Genomic DNA, 20721 nt, shown 5'->3' on the forward strand with positions numbered 1-20721 from the left:
TGACCATGTCCCTCTCCCACTCCCACCCAGTACAGGGAGCTCTTAAAGTGACTGTACCACCAGGCCCAGGCTGAAGCACTGGAGGCGGCCGACCCACCCTTATTAGGAAGAAACTCCAGCCCCTCCATGACGTGACTCCATTAGAATCAATGGAACCCTATCATAGAGGGGCTGGGGTTTCCTCCCACTAAGGGTGGGTCGGCCCGCCTCCAGTGCTTCGGCCTGGGCCTGGTGGTACAGTCACTTTAAACCTAAGTAATGCTCTTAAAAACTGTGAAAAACTTTCGAAAAACTGTGAGCTCTTCTTGCAAATCGCTCTTAATCCAAGTTACTCTTAAACCAAGGTACCACGGTATCAGGAAACATAGTATATGAAACCAGTATCGGACCGGCCCACTGGAGAACTGGACGATCCTCCGGTATGCCCCCAGCTTTAGAACCTGCACACTGGCTGACATGTCGCGTCTCACTGGTTCTTTATTGGTGGGCCCCCAGGATCATTTCCTCTGTTGGGCCCCATATACCCCAGTCCGACACTGTATGAAACATACAAAACACTGCGTTTTTGCTGTCTGCTTAACGCATCCGTTAAACAACAGAATTGCAGAGTGACCCCAGCCTTCTGTATGTGTACGACCCAATAGGGCCCTTCTACTAGTAGTAATATACATTTTTATAGTGATGATGGTGGCACATGACATAGTAAGGAGGTGTATAGAGCCTGGCTGAGGCGTCTGGCAGCAGCAGCAGAGAGTGCAGGAGCTGGGTACAGAGGAATGCAGCAGTGAAGGAGTGTGCAGTACTCACCCCTCCCTCCTCCTCCCCCCAGTGGGCAGTGCTGGCAGGGTTAGGTTGTCTGCTCCCTGCCTGTGCCCCTCACTAGTGTTGCTGTAGTTGTCAGCAGGGCTATGTGGAGGTGTGCAGGGTGACAGGCAGAGGCCACTGCCCGCCCCGGACAGCACAGCAGCGGGCACCCGTCCTCCTCCTCCCGGTAGAGCCGACACACGGGGGACCTGAGGTGCGGGGGATCGGCAAGATGGCAGCGGGAGCAGCAGGGAGGTGATGTGCAGATGCCAGGGTTACACATGGACGGATGTGTACACTAGAGAGCCGCAGAGGATAGGAGGCGGTGTGCATGTGACAGCTGCGGTTCCTGTGCGGTATCCACAATGGAGCCGGTGTAGAGCCGCATGATGCGCGCAGGGGGAGCCGTGTACCTGCTCCGCTAGACGCCGCCGCCGAGCTCTCCGCACCGATCTCCCGCTACACACCTCGCCACTTACCGAGCTCTCCGGTGCCAGCATGGCAGACGCACTGCCCCCCGCCTCCCCGGACAGGGACGTGGACATCGACCCCGACTTCGAGCCGCAGAGCCGGCCCCGCTCCTGCACATGGCCCCTGCAGCGCCCCGACTCTCAGGCCAGTCCGGCCAAGCCCGGCATCACCGGGGACGCATCGTCCATGATCCCGGAGGAAGACGACGACGACGAGGAAGTGTCCGCCGCCTCAGCAGCCGCCGCCGGGGACTCTGCAGAGAGAGGGACCCTGCTGCTGGTGAGCGGCGGGGATGTGGCGGCGATGACCGTGCTGGCCGCCCCGGTCGGTGGATCGGAGGGCGCGCAGAGTGCGCTGGGAGCCGGGGGGAGCGCGGGCAGCGGGGCGGCCGGGCAGCAGAGGAAGTGCTCGTCCCGCAGGAATGCCTGGGGGAATATGTCCTATGCCGACCTCATCACCCGGGCCATAGAGAGCTCACCGGACAAGCGGCTCACCCTGTCCCAGATCTACGACTGGATGGTCCGCTCCGTGCCCTACTTCAAGGACAAGGGGGACAGCAACAGCTCCGCCGGATGGAAGGTGAGAGGGGCACGGGCAGACACCGCCTGTATACACCGGGGCACGGGCAGACACCGCCTGTATACACCGGGGCACGGGCAGACACCGCCTGTATACACCGGGGCACGGGCAGACACCGCCTGTATACACCGGGGCACGGGCAGACACCGCCTGTATACACCGGGGCACGGGCAGACACCGCCTGTATACACCGGGGCACGGGCCGGACAGACACCGCCTGTATACACCGGGGCACGGGCAGACACCGCCTGTATACACCGGGGCACGGGCCGGACAGACACCGCCTGTATACACCGGGGCACGGGCAGACACCGCCTGTATACACCGGGGCACGGGCAGACACCGCCTGTATACACCGGGGCACGGGCAGACACCGCCTGTATACACCGGGGCACGGGCAGACACCGCCTGTATACACCGGGGCACGGGCAGACACCGCCTGTATACACCGGGGCACGGGCAGACACCGCCTGTATACACCGGGGCACGGGCAGACACCGCCTGTATACACCGGGGCACGGGCAGACACCGCCTGTATACACCGGGGCACGGGGAGCTGGGGCCAAGCACACTGTGTCTGCTTATAGGTTCAGCACTGAGGGGATGCGCACTTATAGTGTGTCTTTGTATACAGTGTGTTTGTTTATATGCAGTGTATGTATAATAGTGTGTGCTTATATACAGTATGTGTCCTTATATATAGTGTGTGCTTATATACAGTGTGTCCTTATATATAGTGTGTGCGTATATACAGTATGTGTCCTTATATATAGTGTGTGCTTATATACAGTGTGTGTCCTTATATATAGTGTGTGCGTATATACAGTGTGTGTCCTTATATATAGTGTGTGCGTATATACAGTGTGTGTCCTTATAGTGTGTGCGTATATACAGTATGTGTCCTTATATATAGTGTGTGCTTATATACAGTATGTGTCCTTATATATATAGTGTGTATAATAGTGTGGTGTGTATGTATATACATACACACACACACACACACACACACACACACACACTGTGTATGAGTGTGCTTATATACAGTATGCGTGTCCTTTTATACAATGTATATGATAGTGTGTGCTTATATACAGTGTATGATAGTGGGTGCTTATAAACAGTGTATGTATGATAATGTGTACTTGTATGTATAAGAATATGTATGCAAAGCGCTGCGGAATCTGTTGGTGCTATACGCATAAATATTATATGCATGTCTTTATATACAGTATATGTGTGATGAGTTCGTGTATACATGTGTGTGCTTCTATACAGTATATGTGTGATCATGAGTCCTTATATACCGTGTGTATGCTTCGATACAGTATGTGTGTGATGAGTCCGTATATATCGTGTGTATGCTTCTATACAGTATATGTGTGATTAGTCCATATATACCGTGTGTATGCTTCTATACAGTATATGTGTGATTAGTCCGTATATACCGTGTGTATGCTTCTATACAGTATATGTGTGATGAGTCCGTATATACCGTGTGTATGCTTCAATACAGTATGTGTGATGAGTCCGTATATACCGTGTGTATGCTTCTATACAGTATATGTGTGATTAGTCCGTATATACCGTGTGTATGCTTCTATACAGTATATGTGTGATCATGAGTCCTTATATACCGTGTGTATGCTTCTATACAGTATATGTGTGATTAGTCCGTATATACCGTGTGTATGCTTCTATACAGTATATGTGTGATTAGTCCTTATATACCGTGTATATGCTTCTATACAGTATATGTGTGATTAGTCCGTATATACCGTGTGTATGCTTCTATACAGTATCTGTGATGAGTCCGTATATACCGTATGTATGCTTCTATACAGTATATGTGTGATTAGTCCGTATATACCGTGTGTATGCTTCTATACAGTATATGTGTGATTAGTCCTTATATACCGTGTATATGCTTCTATACAGTATATGTGTGATGAGTCTGTATATACCGTGTGTATGCTTCTATACAGTATCTGTGATGAGTCCGTATACTGTATTTATGTGTGATGAGTCCGTATATCCCATGTATATGCTTCTATACAGTATGTGTGTGAGTCCGTATATACCTTGTCTATGCTTCTATACAGTATGTGTGTGAGTCAGTATATACCTTGTCTATGCTTCTATACAGTATATGTGTGATGAGTCCGTATATCCCATGTCTATGCTTCTATGCTGTATGTATAATAGTGTTAGTATGCATATGTAGGCCTGCCATAGTGTACGTGTATCTATGTACATACTAACGGTTGTGTATATGAATATATACATGCCGTCTGTGTCTAAACAAGAGGACAGGACCCACGTAGCGTTCTCTAAATTCCTCTCTGACAAGCGCTGAGGTTGGTGACCACGTCTGCAGCGCGCACTGTTTACATACAGTCAGCTGTAGGCACGGGGCATGTGTATACGGGACTATGTGTATATATCCTTACGGACGCGGTGGGGGTTTGTCCGCACGCTGTATGACATATAACGGCATTTTAGTTATTCTCTTATCCAGACGAGCTGATCCTAGAAGCCACAGCTACAGGAAGGGGGAGGGGTGTGTTTACAAATGCAGATCTATAGGTGTGCGCTGCGGATCGGCATATCTTATCCTTATGAATGAGAGCGGCCATGAGCTCATCCAGATCCGAGTGTATGGATAACACCTAGATTACTGCATGTGCTGTGTATATGTATATCTATATACTATATCCATAGAGACCCCATTATCACCGCTCTAAGATGAGGGTAGGAATCTATTGTGCACGGAGCAGAGGTCTTGTATTGTGTACCTTCTCTATACTTAGAGCTGCAGTATAGGTTGTCTGTGACCTGTAGGGCTGAGAATGGCCGTGCCTCCGATATTTAGGAGGTAAACGTCGTATAGAACATAGATTATTGCCGGATTTCAGGGATTCGGTATTAACCGTAGTAATTGGCGGGTGTATATTGAGAGGTCATGCCTATATCCATAAGCTGTCTTACCTTTATTACTGACTATTTGGTGACCACCCTTTCCTAGTCAGTGATATTCTGATGTTACCGTCCTGTACTCTAGCCGTCCTGTGGATACAGCACATTCTGTATTGTACTCGTACGGTACGTTTGGCGTCACTATTCCTGTCCCCAGTCGCACCAGTGTACTGAGCCATAGCCGACACATTGCAGTGCAGCTACAGTTTACACTGGGGGCAGAGATTATGGGTGCACAATCATAATACATAGGATATGGAATATATATATATATATATATATATATATATATATATATATATATATATATATATAATGTGTGTGTTTATTATATGGTGATCTTTGCAATAGGTTTTTTTAAATACAAAATTAAGCAACTTTCTAAATTTGTTCTTTAGTAGCAATTTTTTAGTATTTAGCGGCTAAGAGAGTCCACCTGATGGATTCATCCTGTCTGCTCTAAGTATGAAGGCCCTTTTTACACAGGCCTAGGAGCGCTCCTTTAGCCAGTAATCGGCCCCTGTAAGGGTCCATTTACACAGAAAGATTATCTGCCAAAGATTTTAAGCCAAAGCCAGGAACAGACTATAAACAGAGATCAGGTCATAAAGCAAAGCCTGAGGTTTCTCCTCTTTTCAAATCCATTTTTGGCTTTTGCTTCAAGTGTTTGGCAGATAATCTGTCAGATAATCTTTCTGTGTAAATGGACCCTAAGGCTGCATTCTCACGTTCTGTGTTTGTCACAGAATACGGATGTGGAATGCCTATAACGGACTCTCCCCCGCCCAGGCAGAATCTGTGATAAGATGCAGGGAGGCGGGGAACTGTCATTACAGCGTGGCGCATATCTGTACAGTTCCCCCACTCTCAGCATCTAGTTACAGATGCTGCCCGGGCGGGGGAGAGTACGTTATAGGCATTCTACGTCCGTGTTCCGTGAGAATGCAGCTTAAGAGGGCCAGAGATCAGCCTACGAGTAAGCAAACACCCGCTCATTGGCTGATCACATCTCTTTTGTGATTGTAAAAATCATTATCGGCTGCACATCTACCTATGTAAACGGGAGATGTGCGTCCGATAACAATGCTTGGTAATAGCCGCACGAACAATACAGCCATTGTTTGTGTGGCCCGGTCGTCTTACTTATTGTACCTTGTAAAGGTTCTGTAAGTAAGTACTGATTTTGCACCCTTGCACTGCTGAATATCAGGCTGTGTAAAAAGGACCCTTAGAGGGGCAGAAAATTCATTGTATGGATGATGTTACCTGTTCTAGGTGATAAGGAGTATTATCCACTTTAGTAACTGATATAAGAAACAGGCTATGCATGAGGGGGGAAGACTGTGGAGCTCAACTGATGATAAGGAGGGCATGATACTGCACATAGAGACCTTTTTTAGACTCAGTAGGGACATTTACACTTTCCGCAATTACAGTCTGTGCACCGATGATGTGCTGCGGACTGGAATTCAGATTTAAACTGTTTCAGAGCTCCCATTATTATCATGAATGGTGATGTCAGGAGTTCCGAAGTCCGTTCAGCAGCACATCGACCATAGCTGTGGACCATGCATGGAAAGTGTGAATTACCCCCTAAGGGGCCATTTACACAGAAAGATTATCTGCCAAAGATTTGAAGCCAAAACCAGGAATGGATTTGAAAAGAGGAGAAATCTCAGGCTTTCCTTTATGGCCTGATCTCTGTTCATAGTCTGTTTCTGGCTTTGGCTTCAAATCTTTGGCAGATAATCTGTCAGGTAATCTTTCTGTGTAAATGGACCTTAAGTGTCAGTATGATTTCCTGTACACAGGACTAGACCAGGACCGTTTTCCCACCAGCCCTAGGATACAGTGACATTTTATATACTATTGTAAACTTGGCCCAGTATCTAGAAATTGGATGTTCTGGGGCCTAACCTGACATACTAATAGAGGATGGGGGAGATGTTTTAAAATGTGCAAAGCCAAAGGGCCCTATTCCACCGGACGATTATCGTTCAGATTATCGTTAAATCGTTCGAATCCAAACGATAATCGTTCGGTTGAAATGCAGTTAACGATTAACGACCGAACGAGAAATCATTAATCGTTTTATAAGACCTGGACCGATTTTTATCGTTACTCGTTCGCATTGAATAATGGTACTTTTACACGGAGCGATAATTCGCACGATTAACGATTTTGAATGAACAATGGTTTTTTTATAACGATCAGCGTTTAGACGGAACGATACAACGTACGGAAAATTCGCTATGCGATCGTTTAAGCCTATCTCACACATAGGTGAAATCGTTGAAAGAATGTTTACAATGAACGATCTGCGAATTTTTTGCGAACGATCAACGATGATTTGAGAACATGTTGAAAGATCAAAGTAAACGATTTATCGCTCGTCGTTTGATCGTTCGCTGCGTTTACACGTACAATTATCGTTCGAATTCGATCGTTATCGTGCAAATTCAAATGATAAATCGTTCCGTGTAAAAGGACCACAAGACGTCGTTCGCAATAGATACGAACGCAATAGCGAATAAATAGCAAAGAAAAGACTATCGCAATTACGATCATAAGTAACTATTATCGTTCCATGGAAATGAGTGAACGTTTTCAGGTCTTTTGCAATAGCGGTCATTTGAGATCGTTAATCGTTAACGATTATGCAAACGATAATCGTCCGATGGAATAGGGCTCAAAGTGGTGTCAATCCCATCTATGGCATCAGTTTTAACATCAGTTTTAACATCTTATTCTATATAAAGTTTTGTTTTTTAAAAAGATGAAAGAAAAAAAGTGTACAGACATTGGGGGAGCTTTATCAAACATGGTGTAGAGTATAACTGGCTCAGTTGCCCCTAGCAACCAATCAGATTCCACCTTTCATTTTCCAAAGAGTCTGTGAGGAATGAAAGGTGGAATCTGATTGGTTTCTAGGGGCAACTGAGCCAGTTTTACTTTACACCATGTTTGATAAATCCCCCTCCCCCATTGTGCCTATTGTGTCGTAACGACATTCCCTTTCCATATGTCCCGTAGTGGCAGAATGGAGAGTTACATGGACGGCCATTCATCTGAATGATAAAGCCTGGCTAGCGTTACACTTTGAGCTGTCAGGGTTGTCAGTTTGTTTATACCAACTTGCTGATACTCTTGATTTGCATCAAGTACTATTTGCATGTAGACCGCTCACAGGTCCACCCATTCTACTGTTATTGTGTGGATCTCCAGGTGCACCAGGCTCCTCTAGATATTGCAGAGAAACAGGTTGGATGGAAAGGACATCTTGGTCCTTAGTAGGGATGAGCGCATCTTAAGCACACTTGAGTCCGATCGCTTGTCATTTGAATACCATGGCTGAAGTTGGATGCAGTGCTAGGAACCGTTTGTGCGGACATTTACATCTATTGCTGTCAGCTGCCCACCCCCTTTTTACACAAGGATTTGTGTGGCAGCTAGTGATATTATTATTATAATTTTTTTTTTTAGCACGGACCAAAAGATGCGATCAGGCGTTTTCCTGCTCCTCATCTAATTGCTGATCAGTCGATTATAGGCTAATGGAGCACCTCTAGCATCTTCTTGTATCTCCTACCATCATTATACCCTTACGTCCAGGGCCGCCTCCCCACGTTCAGAGCGGGGCCGCGCGGCGGCCGCGCTCTGAACCGCCGCGATCCCGGGTGCCTCATGTAGCCCGGGATCGCGGCTATTAGCGGGCACGGTCCGATCGCCGTGCCCGCTAATCAGGTAATCGGAGGCAGCTGTCAAAGATGACAGCTGCCTCCGATTACCGGCTGCATATAATCGGTGGTGGTATAGTGGGGAGATCGCACCTCCGGGACGCTGTCCCGGAGGAGCGATCTCAGATACTGAAGCCGGCCGGGGACCGCTCCAAGATGGCGCCGTCCCCGGCTCGGCACTCGTTTGTTTCCGGCTGCAGCAGCCGAAAGCAAACGAGTGCCGATCTCATGGATCTCTGCAGCATATCTATGCTGCAGAGATCTCAATGAGAGATCACAGTGTATATACTAGAAGTCCCCCAGGGGGGCTTCTAGTATATGTGTAAAAAAAAAAAAAAGGGTTAATAGTAAAAAGCCCCCTCCCCTAATAAAAGTCTGAATCACCCCCCTTTTCCCAGGTTTTAAATAAAAGTAAACAAAAAAATAAATAAACAAATATGTTTGGTATCGCCGCGTGCGTAATCGCCCAAACTATTAATTAATCACATTCCTGATCTCGCACGGTAAACGGTGTGAGCGCAAAAAAATCCCAAAGTGCAAAATTGCGCATTTTTGGTCGCATCAAATCCAGAAAAATTGTAATAAAAAGCGATCAAAAAGTCGTATATGCGCAATCAAGGTACCGATAGAAAGAACACATCATGGCGCAAAAAATGACACCTGACACAGCCCCATAGACCAAAGGATAAAAGCGCTATAAGCCTGGGAATGGAGCGGTTTTAAGTGACGTATATTTGTTAACAATGGTTTGAATTTTTTACAGGCCATCCGATACAAGAAAAGTTATACATGTTATATATCGTTTTAATCGTAACAACTTGAGGAACATATATAACAAATCAGTTTTACCCCAAGGCGAATGGCGTAAAAACACATACCCCCCAAATAAAAGAAATGCGTTTTTTAATTTCAATTTCACCACACCTTGAATTTTTTTCTGGTTTCGTAGTGTACTTTATGCAAAAATTCAGCCTGTTATTGCAAAGTACAATTAGTGACGGAAAAAATAAGGGCTCATGTGGGTTTCTAGGTGGAAAAATGCAAGGGCTATGGCCTTTTAAACACAAGGAGGAAAAAACGAAAATGCAAAAATTGAAATTGGCCGGGTCCTCTAAGGGTTAATAATAGCATTCTTATAGGATATGCCTTACGATACAATTCCTTAAAGAGGCTTTCTACTTAAAACTAACTACTCCTTTATCCACAGGGTAGGTGACAAGTAAAAGATTGCATGGGGGTCCGACCTCCTTAGCCCCCCAGGGATCTCCAGATGGGCCCAGCTGTTTTTGTTTTCATTACGTTCTCTATGGAGCCGCTGGAGAGAGCAGAGTACAGTGCTCAGCTCTTTCTGGCGGCTCCATAGAGAATGAATAGAGCTGCGGGTCATGTGCCGTACCCACTTCTCCCACGACCCCCTACAATCTCTTATCCTATGGGTAGGTGACAAGTTGGTTTTAAGTGGAAAACCTCTTTAATATTTCTTGAACCACAGCTTCACTTTATAAGCGACCTTTACCCATGCAACAGGCAAGATGATGCAACCTGTGACTGAAGTGCCATCAACATTACAACACAGTGTTAAATCTGCTTTCAGACAATGTGTGACATGGAAGGGCTGGACTGCCCATATTTCACATGGAAAGCCGGCCAAGACATTTTGTCCTGCTCTAACACAAAAGTAAATAATCCTCCGCAGAGCCTTTATTGGCCACTATACAAACGAATAAAAGCCCAGCCTTGAAAATGACATTTCACCTTCTATGAACGGATTAAAAATTCCATTTTACCAATGTTACCAACTTGTTGCTAACATCTCGTGGAGGATGACTGTTAAATGGCAGCTAAAATAAAATTATGGAAAATAGAATGAAAAGACTGGAATAGGCTAGTACACTAGTGTTTGCCGGATCTGTCACTGTTTTCTGCTCTTTATTTTAATACCGCTATATGAGTATGCCAGTCTTGATCACATTGACTCTAATGGTGCCGCGTCACAGAGGGGAGGGGGTTTCATCACCCTGGGGGGAGGCAGGCCAGCACCCAGTGCTTCATGCCTTGCCGGTGCTCGGTAATAGACCGGTGCAGTGTGTGGGAACCAGGTGGTGGCTCAAAAATAGGACTGCAGCATGTACTAGTGGTACATTTGCTTTAAGGCTTTTTTACACAAGCTGATGAACAATAATGAGCATTCCTAGGGACACTTGTTCACCCAGTAATCAGTAACTGTAATGATGCATTTACATGGAGTGATAATTCGCCCAATCGAACGATTAACAATTTCGAAATATCAATGTTTATTACGATCAGCGCTTAGACGGAACTATATATCGTTTGGAAAATTCGTTATTGCGATCGTTTTAAGATCACTTAAGCCTATCTCACACATGGGGTAAATCGGTGAAAGACTGTTTACACGAAGCGATCTGCGAATTTTTAGCCAACGACAATTTGAGAACATGTTGAAAGATCAAAAATGAATGATTTCTCGCTCGTCGCTTGATCGTTCGCTGTGTTTACACGAGCCAATCATCGCTCAAATGCGATTGCTATCGCGAAAATTCGAACAATAATCGTTCCGTGTAAACGCAGCATAAAAGAGCCAGGATCAGCCGCTCACTGGCTGTTGTCATCCTTTGTACAGCTGTAATATCTATAGTTATCGGGCGGACATCTCTCTGTGTAAGCAGGATGTGTGTAGCTGATAACAATGAATGGGCGCACAAACGATAACACAGTCGTTCTTGCAGCCCGGCCACGTGATTTATCGTGCCCGGTAAAGACACTGCAAGCGAGCGCCCATCTTGCTAAGGCAGTTTTCAGGGCAGCAGCGCCATTTACCCAAAGTCTTACAATATGTTCAACATAATGGACTTATGGTCCTAGTATACACTGGAGATGTTGCCCATAAAATCCATTGCTGCTGCATTACTGCCCTTATTTTTGGGGGGGTAATTATTATTTTTTTTTTTTTAATGGGTTACGCCTCAAGTTACTGCCATGAGGCCCAGTGTATTCTGTCTATGATATAATGTATTCCAGAGGGAGGCTGTGCCTGCTGACTGTGCACAGATGCTAGGAAGAATTTTCACGGGTTTCCTCTGGGAAAAAGTTTCTTGTATACCAACAATACTTTCCTAATATATCTAAGCTATGGATAATAACAAAGGGGCGTTATTCTAAGGCCTTGTTCATACATCGCAGTCAGGTTTCAATCAGTATGAGGAATGGGATATCTCCGAGCAGAACATAATATTGGGCATGGTAAAAGCCAACATTAGCGGTTCTTCTGTACACTTAGATCTCACTCAGCAGGTAGTTGGGATGACTCCTTAGGGCTGTACCTAACTTCTTCAGCCACCGATAATCACATGCTGAGAGTTGAGGTTCGGACAACCCGGATTGTGCTCGAGGTTCGCTCGTCTCTATCGAGTGCTTCTGTATTACTACATGAAATGTATACTATAAACAGCTTGAATGAATTTGACAAAAATATCTCTTTAGTTGATGTTTTTTTGGGACTTTTCTACCTTCGTCATTTCTGAGCCGTACTAGGAGTCTATTCCAGGAGGTTTCCATAAAAAGCACTCTTACGTCTTGCTTTTTTTTTTTTAAATTATTTATTTTGTTATAGTTTATTCTTACGGTTGTAGATTGAGCCAAGAAGGACTTGTAGTCATCGTTCTGACATCCCCCGTCATGGAAGATTTCCTCAATCACTAAGCCAGCGCTACATCGTTATAGAAGTATCCAGCTCTTGTAACATTGTGGGAGGAGGAAGAGCGGTGCCAGATGTAGACACATCTGTTTCTAATCTCCTCTGTGCGTAAGGACTGCGATTCTAAAAGGCTACAAGCCGAGTGTCACAACCTCTTTTCATATGCTCCATTTTGTAAACAGTGAACCAAGTCGGAGCTGCTTCTTCTCTTTTACGGGATCAGCTGTACGCATAGTAAACCAGAACTTTATTTGGAGCATTGCAAGATGTGTGAAGGAATGTACGCCGTCATGTTCTGCCATTAACTCCTTTGTCGTCTTCCTTTACAAAGCGTAGACTTGAGTGTCAGTGGTTCAGCAAGACAATAGTGCAGTATTGCAGCCTTTTTCCTGAGAACGGTTTCTCATATGTAAAATCCATTGGAAACTGCCACATAGACTTTCCAGGCTGATTAAAAGGAATCCGTTACTAAACTAATGACAGATATACTGAAGAGATCGGTGTATTACTTACATCATTCTGTTTAGCCGTTCTCCTGATATGCAGGAGAATGGGCTTTGTGCTGCACCACTCCTTCTGCCCTCTGATGTTGATTGATAGCTGTCTGTCTATATATAGTATAGAAGAATTGCCAGTCAGCAGTTGTGTGCTGGAGCCCATGAATATCGAGGACTACTGGGCATACACACATAATGGAGAGAACTACTTATTGTCCATGTTATTCAGGAGAATATCTCTGAATCAGCTGCATAGAAAAATGTAAGTGATACATCATTCTGTTCTCTGCTTCTCTGTCGCTTATTTATGCAACCCTGAGATAGTCTCTTTAACAGCAGCTATATGTATTTTTTTACCTTAAAGTGTTTCCTTACCACAATTTTATAGTTTTTATGTCAGATTTAGCCTTTGACATAAAATGATTGCATTGATTACCTGGGCTGGATCGCTTGTGCGGCCTATTAACCACTTACAGCCCCTGCTGCATTCACAATTCTGCTGGCTTTACAGCTGAAATCCCCCTGCATTCCCTGCTGGCTTGATACGATTCCATTACTTTTAGGCTTGTTTTTTTTTTTTTTTTTTGTACCAGACAAAAAAACCCCAAAAACAAACCTAAACTGTCCCTTGCATCGTAAGAGCTCAGTTGAGCCATACTGTAAAGTGTATTGGGACCCAATGGTTACTGTCATAGAAACAAAAAACCTTTGATATGCCAGAGAGACAAATCAGAGGTTTTCATTGGTTGGTGTCTGAGTGCTCAGACTGAAACCGATTAGGAGAGATATGCACAAGCGCTTTCACCTCTCTCTGTCAGGCGACCCATATGGTCATCTCCACGCTTGTTCTACTGGTTCAATTGGTCGGGGTCTGAAAACTCAAAACGCCAACCATTGAAAACCTTTGATCTGTCAGAGACGCATCTCAAACTTACATCTTATATATCTTATATAAGTACTTTTGGAGCTTTAAAGAAGTTCAAAGATGAGTCAAGTTCTATGATGGTGAACCACTAGGTGACGGAAATGTGCGCACCCTCTATTGGATGAGCATAGAGGTCACGCAGGTTGCTGTGCACACAACACTAGCGTACTACCCCTAAGATTGGCTTTATCCACTGACATTTTAGTCAGTGTCCGCAGGAATGATGGGATCTCTCTGTAGCAGTGAAACATGTATGGCGGGGCTTTATGTATAATGCTTTTGTTGACAGCAGTGTGTTCTATATACAAGGGTGTTTGCACGTCTATGCAACTAATGTCCTGGGTTTGCTTTCCTATGCTATATTGGAAGTTTATTTTTTAGCGCTCCCATGCCCTCATTCACACTGCCAGATTACAGACTCCCATTAGACTTCCAGGCTCCTCTGATGCTGGCTAAGGCCGGGTTCACACTACTTATAACACCAGCCGTTCTGTGACCTGGCCAGGTCACAGAACGGTCATTGTTACTAAAGGTCATCTTAGCCGTTAATGCAGTACCAGCCAGATGATCTTCATTTCTGGTGAATTCGGATGCGGGCGCATCCATGTGCACATCCCAATTCACCGCTGCACACAATGGAGCGTGCGGCCGGAGCTGCACACTCCATTGTGTGAACTAACATGTTCTGTGCGGCCGCTATTCATTGAATAGCGCCTGCAGAAAACTGACCTGTCAGTTTCTCATGCGGCCTGATGGAATCTTGGCTGGAACATATACTATGCGTATATGCTCCGGACGGGATTCCAATCATTCACATTCAACGTATGTTTTGTATGAATCACGTCCATTGTTGCAAATAGCCTAATGCTGAGACCTCCACCATTCTGGAATTTACAGTATGGGCCTGGACTATTGTTTGTGTCTTTTCTATGATATTATATTTACTCCACCCCCCCCCCCCCCCCCCCATATCTTCTTATAGTTACTTTCTCCCTTGTTTTTAGCATTTGTAAATTTCCTGGCAAGTGTAAAACCCTGAATGTTAATTTTATCAAGTGTTCTACTCCCCCCCCCCCCCCCCCCAACTTGGATAGCCAAGGGAAAGTGCAGACGGTTACTGAACCAGGCCTTTGTTTCAGTTTTCTTTGGCTGGCAGTCAGCTGCATCCAGCAACTGGAGACCTTTTGACATGCTCCTTTCATAACTCCCAAGTAAAGAATTCACAGCCTAGCAAAATTAAGATTGCATACACGCTCAAACACACCAAGCGAACATGTACAGATCATTGTTTACTTCCCGTGTAAGTCCTGGTACATTCAGTACCAAGAAATAGAAATCTTTTTCCATAAACACTTTTGCCAGATTTATCTGCTAATCCCGTCTTTTTCCTTTCAAGTCTGGATGAGCTATTAATGCGTAACATATTTCTGTTCTTGGAGTGCAGTGTATTTTTTTGTCGCTCGACCCTGCAGAAGACTATGTTCTGATTTGAAGGACACTTGTTCTGTCTACTGGAGTTGACTTTTTGTAGATGTAAATAAGCATAGCCATTGCAACTAGTAACTAAGTAACAAGCAATGTTATAATTAATAAAAATAAGAGGACGTCCATATGGCCTAAGGATAGGGGTCTTGCAACCAGATACTGTTGCTTTTGCCCCCTGTAGATTGTAGTAAGTGTCACCTAAGGCTAGGTTCACACTGCGTTTTCAGCATCCATTTAACGGATCCGTTTTTTTTTAACGTCCAGAAAAATAGGGTCAGCAAAGTTTTTTGGTCCGTTTTGGTCCGCCAAAAAAAACGGATCCGTTTTTTTTAATAATGGAAGTCAATGGAAAAACGGATGCACACAAATGAATCCGTTTTTTGCAATCCGTTTTTCATGCGTTTTTTGCAAAAAACGGATGCGTTAAACGGATGCTGAAAACGCAGTGTGAAGCTAGCCTAAGGCAAGTGAATAGGGTTGTGGCAGCAACACTGCAGTAGCAACCAATTTATTTCAGATGGATTTATTGCGACTGCAAGGTTGCGGTCATAGCCACATGTGGGTTGCAGTGCCCACCCCATTGACTTGAGTGGTGCTGTTTAATCACAGCTGTTTTGGCAGGGGACTTGTGTCATGTCCAGAAGTCGCCATATACCCCAAGTCTTATTTCTTAATTTCGAAGCCTCCTCTTTGAGTTAGAGCCAAGTCTTCCAGTGCTTCACCCCTGGCCGGTGCCCTCGAATAGAATGCCGCTGTATGCGGGAAACGGGCCGCGGCTCAAGAAAAAAAAAAGATCGGGGAACCGGCTTCCCTCCACCACCGCCATTCTATCTATGTGCAAAACTTGCAAATGCACTGATGGTAAATTTGCTTTAAAGGGGTTATCCAGCGCTACAAAAACATGGCCACTTTTCCCCTACTGTTGTCTCCAGTTCAGGTGTGGTTTGCAATTAAACTCCCATTTACTTCAATGGAACTGAGTTTTAAAACCCCACCCAAACTGGAGACAACAGTAGGGGAAAAGTGGCCATGTTTTTTGTAGCGCTGGATAACCCCTTTAAGTCTGCGTTATAGAACAAAATGTGATATCATTGTGGATAGCCCATTAAATGGGGCCAATGTGCGTGCAGACCGGCAGTACAGAATTCTGGAGGTTTACCTTGAATTATTTCCATGAATTCTCTTGCAAACAGACATGGAAAAAAACATCATGTGGATTTACCCTTAGGGAAGAATACTACTCTGTCTCCCTCCATCGCTATGGTCACCACTTGTCTATTGGGATTTGTCCACCTGTCTTTTAGCTGGAATTCCTCGTTAATCAATAAGGTTATTCATATCACAAAGTGATCCATACATCACTGCAACTGTTAGTGGATTAGAGTATTAGACATGCCACTTGCTAATGTGTCTGTCCAGTTTCCAAGTGACCTCTATTTCCAGAGAGAGAGAGAGAGAGAGTCTGAATTTTGCTTATAGTTACCTATTTGCCATCTGTTTTCATTGGCTGAATATTAGATGTCCTCAAAATACCAAGTTTTTTTCCTAGCTGACATCTGAGGTTTCCTGTCGTCTGTGGCAATATTATTTTAAGTCCATCAAGGGACTATTTTCATCTTATATTGGATTAAAAGAAACCACAAATTAAAGGGGTTGTCAGAAGACAGCTGCAACATTCTGCCACCCGGTGCTCACTTCAGGGGTTTCCACATCCTGGAAGTAAAGAGCCATTTACATGGGCCGATTTATCGGCCAGAAGCGTTGCTGGAAACACTGCTCCGGGCTATAATCTGCCTTTGTAAAAGTGACAGCGATCAGCCTGATCTTCGGCTAATCGCATCTTTAGAGCCGGCTTCAAAAGTTATTGTCATCAACCATATAACTGTGCCGTCAGTTTCCAGATCACACAGCAGAACATACTTACCTAGTATGCTGCTGCTGTGATCTGGCATCCCACTCTAATATCCAGCTGCTGTATCTTCAGGTCGCCCCACCTCCTCAACAATGACAGTTGCAGAAGACGGGGCGGCCTGAGGAAACAGCAGCCTGATGATAAAGCAGGGTCACAGCAGCGCACTAGGTAAGTATGCACTGCTGAGCGATCTGGAAATACATATCCGTGCTGTCAGTTTCCATGGCTGCACATTCAATATAAGGATCGTTCGTGCAGTCCAGATGCTCGATTAATTGTGCCGTGTAAAGGCTCCACAAAAGACTGCCAATCTTGCTGATTGTGCTGGTTTGCATCCTTGCACAGGGCCATGTGAAAGGACCCTAAGGGTACTATTACATGAAGCGATTTTTTTTTTTTTTTTTTTTTTTTTTTTTACACCGATAAATGAACTCAAAATACCGCTATGGCGAACGACCTGAAATCGTTCACCCAATTACACAGAGCGATGATCTGCGTTCGTCCTGTAGCCGCTACTGCGAGCAACAGCTTATTACATGAGAACTATTTGCAATTGATCAACGATAAAAATAGGTCCAAATTCTATTAAACGACCAACGATTTCTTGTTGGTCGTTTAAATGTTGTCTGCTATTACACTAAACGATTATCGTTCAGATCCGAACGATTTAATGACTTTTCAAACAATAGTCGTTCCATGTAATAGCACCCTAAGCCTTTTGAGATTTTGGAGGGGGCGGGTGTTTATCGTTATGTGCAGGTAAAATGCAATACTTTGAGGGGTATGAGTGGTCTGAAGGGTAGACTATGTTGCTATCCCCACAATGCGGAAGTTTCTGCACAAAGTTTTAAAACAAAAATTTGGAAAGAATTCTGTTACCATTTTTTTGGCATACAAGTTGAAAATCTGCATATAAAATATCTGACATTGATAGGCCACACATTATTAAGCTGACATAAAAAGCCAAACTGTATTGTGTGCATGGCGCCTTGGAGTTCTTTAGTCCCCACTCAGTGGCAGGATTTGCACAGTTCACGGCTAATGTTTTTATGAAATTACATGTAATGAAATGGAAATTATGGGTAGATCCATTGCCAAGTTTTACCATCTGTAGAATATGGCCGGTTACGTACTTGGAACTGTACAGCGGTGTTGGTGATGAGGAAGTGTATTAACTTGAGGTAGTGTAATGGAGGAACTGGGAAAGTGCAGGCTCTTTCCTATGACTGTGGGGGTTGGGAAAGCGGTGTAGATTTTCACTGTGCTCTTTGCTTATAATAAATGACATGAACTCGTTGGCTTTGAAAAGACTGACTGGTTAAGGAGGCTGATGCAATAGCTCCTGATATGGAGCGTATTCTAGACTTGTGTAAAGAATGCCAGGTACTCTCATACAATCCTATCTGTTTTACAGGTTTCACCCATCACTTTGTAAAATTAGCTAAAAGAGTGAAATGGGCCCATCGTACCCTCTACTTATCGTAATAGGAGAAGGACTGTTTTAGTGAGGAGAGTGACAACTATTTCTGCCTTTTGTAGGCTTTGTCATACCGGACTTTTAAGGGCCTATTACACGGGTCGTTTAGAGGAGCAAACGAGCGCTCTCAGCTCGTTCCCCACTCGCTGCCGCCGCTATTCAACTCGGCTGCAGCGAGCGGGTGAGTGCGGGAGGGGGCGGCGGGGAGCTGCGGGGGGGGGGCTGCCCGGGTGATCGCTGATCGTCCGGGCAGCCCATAGGATACAGCAGCGTCTGCTGCCGATGCTCCTATTCAACGGCGCGACGGCAGCAGATCGCTGCTATATCATGTTGAAAAACAAGCGACTGCAACGATCAGCCGACATAAACAATGTCGGCTGATCGTTGCACTCTATTCCACAGGACGATTACACAGGTCAACAGCATTTTTGGGGCCAAAGATATTTCAACGAATTTAGGGTAACTTTGGGGTGCTGATTCTGAATATGTCATCAGTTTTGCCAGATTGGCTCAAGTTTTTGAGAATTTTCGTGAAATGTGTAAAAAAAAAAAAAGACGTAATTTGCTACACGTGCATTAACTTTATTGCTATTGTCATGAATACAATAAATTTTACAAAGTAAATGTTGATTTTAGTTTATTTTAACTAGTTTTAGAAAGTAATCTTCAAAAATGAACAAGACATGAAAAAAAACTTGAGCCAATCTGGCAAAACTGATAGCATATTCAGAATCAGCACCCCAAAAATACCCCAAAATCATTAAAATATTTTGGACACCAGTAAAAAATTTTTTTTTTTTTGTTGACCTGTGTTATCGTCCGTAGCGGCCGATATCGGCCGAATACGGACGATAATCGTTCCGTGGAATAGGGCCTTTACAGTGAGTCGGAGTACTTAGAAACTCCTTTTTCTACACAAAACAAACTGACCACCATTGTTTGAGGTTAAGATTTAGCAATTCATACGATACATTGGTATTTTTTTTACCAATATTTCCACTAACATTTTGCCGAGTGTTGTGTAATAATCTGAATATCCCCTTGCAGTCAGTCTATGCCCTTTTTACTTGTGTTTTTCAAAACCAAGACGGAAAAAAAAACCAAAAAAAAACATAAACAGCTTTGAAGCTACAAAGTGTGAACTTGGCCTTAGAGGAGTTCGTCTGCACGGTTCAAGTTTCCAAATGTATATCTGAGAAGTAAACTCGAGATCATAGTTTAGAGTCGACAGACTCCGTACACAAATCACAGCGTGAGAGCATTTCAGATGTCTTTCATGCCGTCTGGTGTTATGTTTAGAACACATATTTATAGGGCTCATGTCTGCTTTAGAGGCGCGTCAGATTAACCTAGCAAGAAGGCCTTCTTCCTGTACGGGTTGATTCATTTTCTCCATTAGACCAAAATAGTAATAGTTACAACTCACTGTACAAAAGTGTTACTGTAACTTTTTTTTTTTAAAGTACTTGACAGGGAAAAAAACTTTATCTGGCAGGCAGCAAGTTCCAGTACGAAAGCGCGATGGACATGACGGACTTTCCCTCAGTATTTTGTTAGGTGTAATTTTTCCTTCCGATCCTGCTTTGCTGTGGACAGTTTGTTCTTCTGCAGCCAGAAAGCTGTAAGTAGAGGGCAGAGTTCATCCCCAGGGTTCTGGCTCAGAAAAAGCACAAAAACTTTTCTTTATTTATATCTATATTTTTATTGGCATAATGTAATTTGAGTAGTGACTGTGTTTAGAAATAAAACCTTCTGGAAATAAATATATGGCTGCTAAAAATGTATTCAAAAAATGCCTAGAGATCATGGTTGTCTTCTGTACATATCTATGATTGAATTTCTGATTTGGGTCTATACAGTGGTGCCTTGGATTACGAGCATAATTCGTTCCGTGACCATGCTTGTAATCCAAATTCACTCTTATAACAAAGCAAATTTTCCCATAAGGAAACATTGAAATGCAAACAAATGGTTCCACACCCCAAAAATAATGTTTTGTTTTTAAAAAAAAATTCTGAATGACATGTAAAACGGATGAAACAAACATTTAGAAACAGCAGCAGATGTGATATTATAAGTTACTGTAGAGTATAGCAATCAGCATGAGGAGTATAATGTATAGTAAGTGCATAAACATGATAACACT

General features: G+C 44.2%; 1 protein-coding gene across 2 annotated transcripts in view; it reads left to right on the top strand.

Moving 5' to 3' along the window:
- The first annotated feature begins 880 nt into the window (after positions 1-880).
- The window catches only part of FOXO3 (forkhead box O3), a 76418-nt gene continuing 56577 nt past the window's right edge, over positions 881-20721 (top strand). For both annotated transcript variants that reach the window (XR_011363622.1, XM_069974808.1), the window contains exon 1: positions 881-1854. Coding sequence is in view for 1 of the 2 variants with exons in the window: in XM_069974808.1 (XP_069830909.1) it covers positions 1303-1854 (552 nt within the window). In the remaining variant the exon portion in view is untranslated. The remainder of the gene's footprint in view (positions 1855-20721) is intronic.

Source organism: Dendropsophus ebraccatus, chromosome 6, assembly GCF_027789765.1.
Source record: "Dendropsophus ebraccatus isolate aDenEbr1 chromosome 6, aDenEbr1.pat, whole genome shotgun sequence".
In the NCBI taxonomy this organism is placed as follows: Eukaryota; Metazoa; Chordata; class Amphibia; order Anura; family Hylidae; genus Dendropsophus; species Dendropsophus ebraccatus.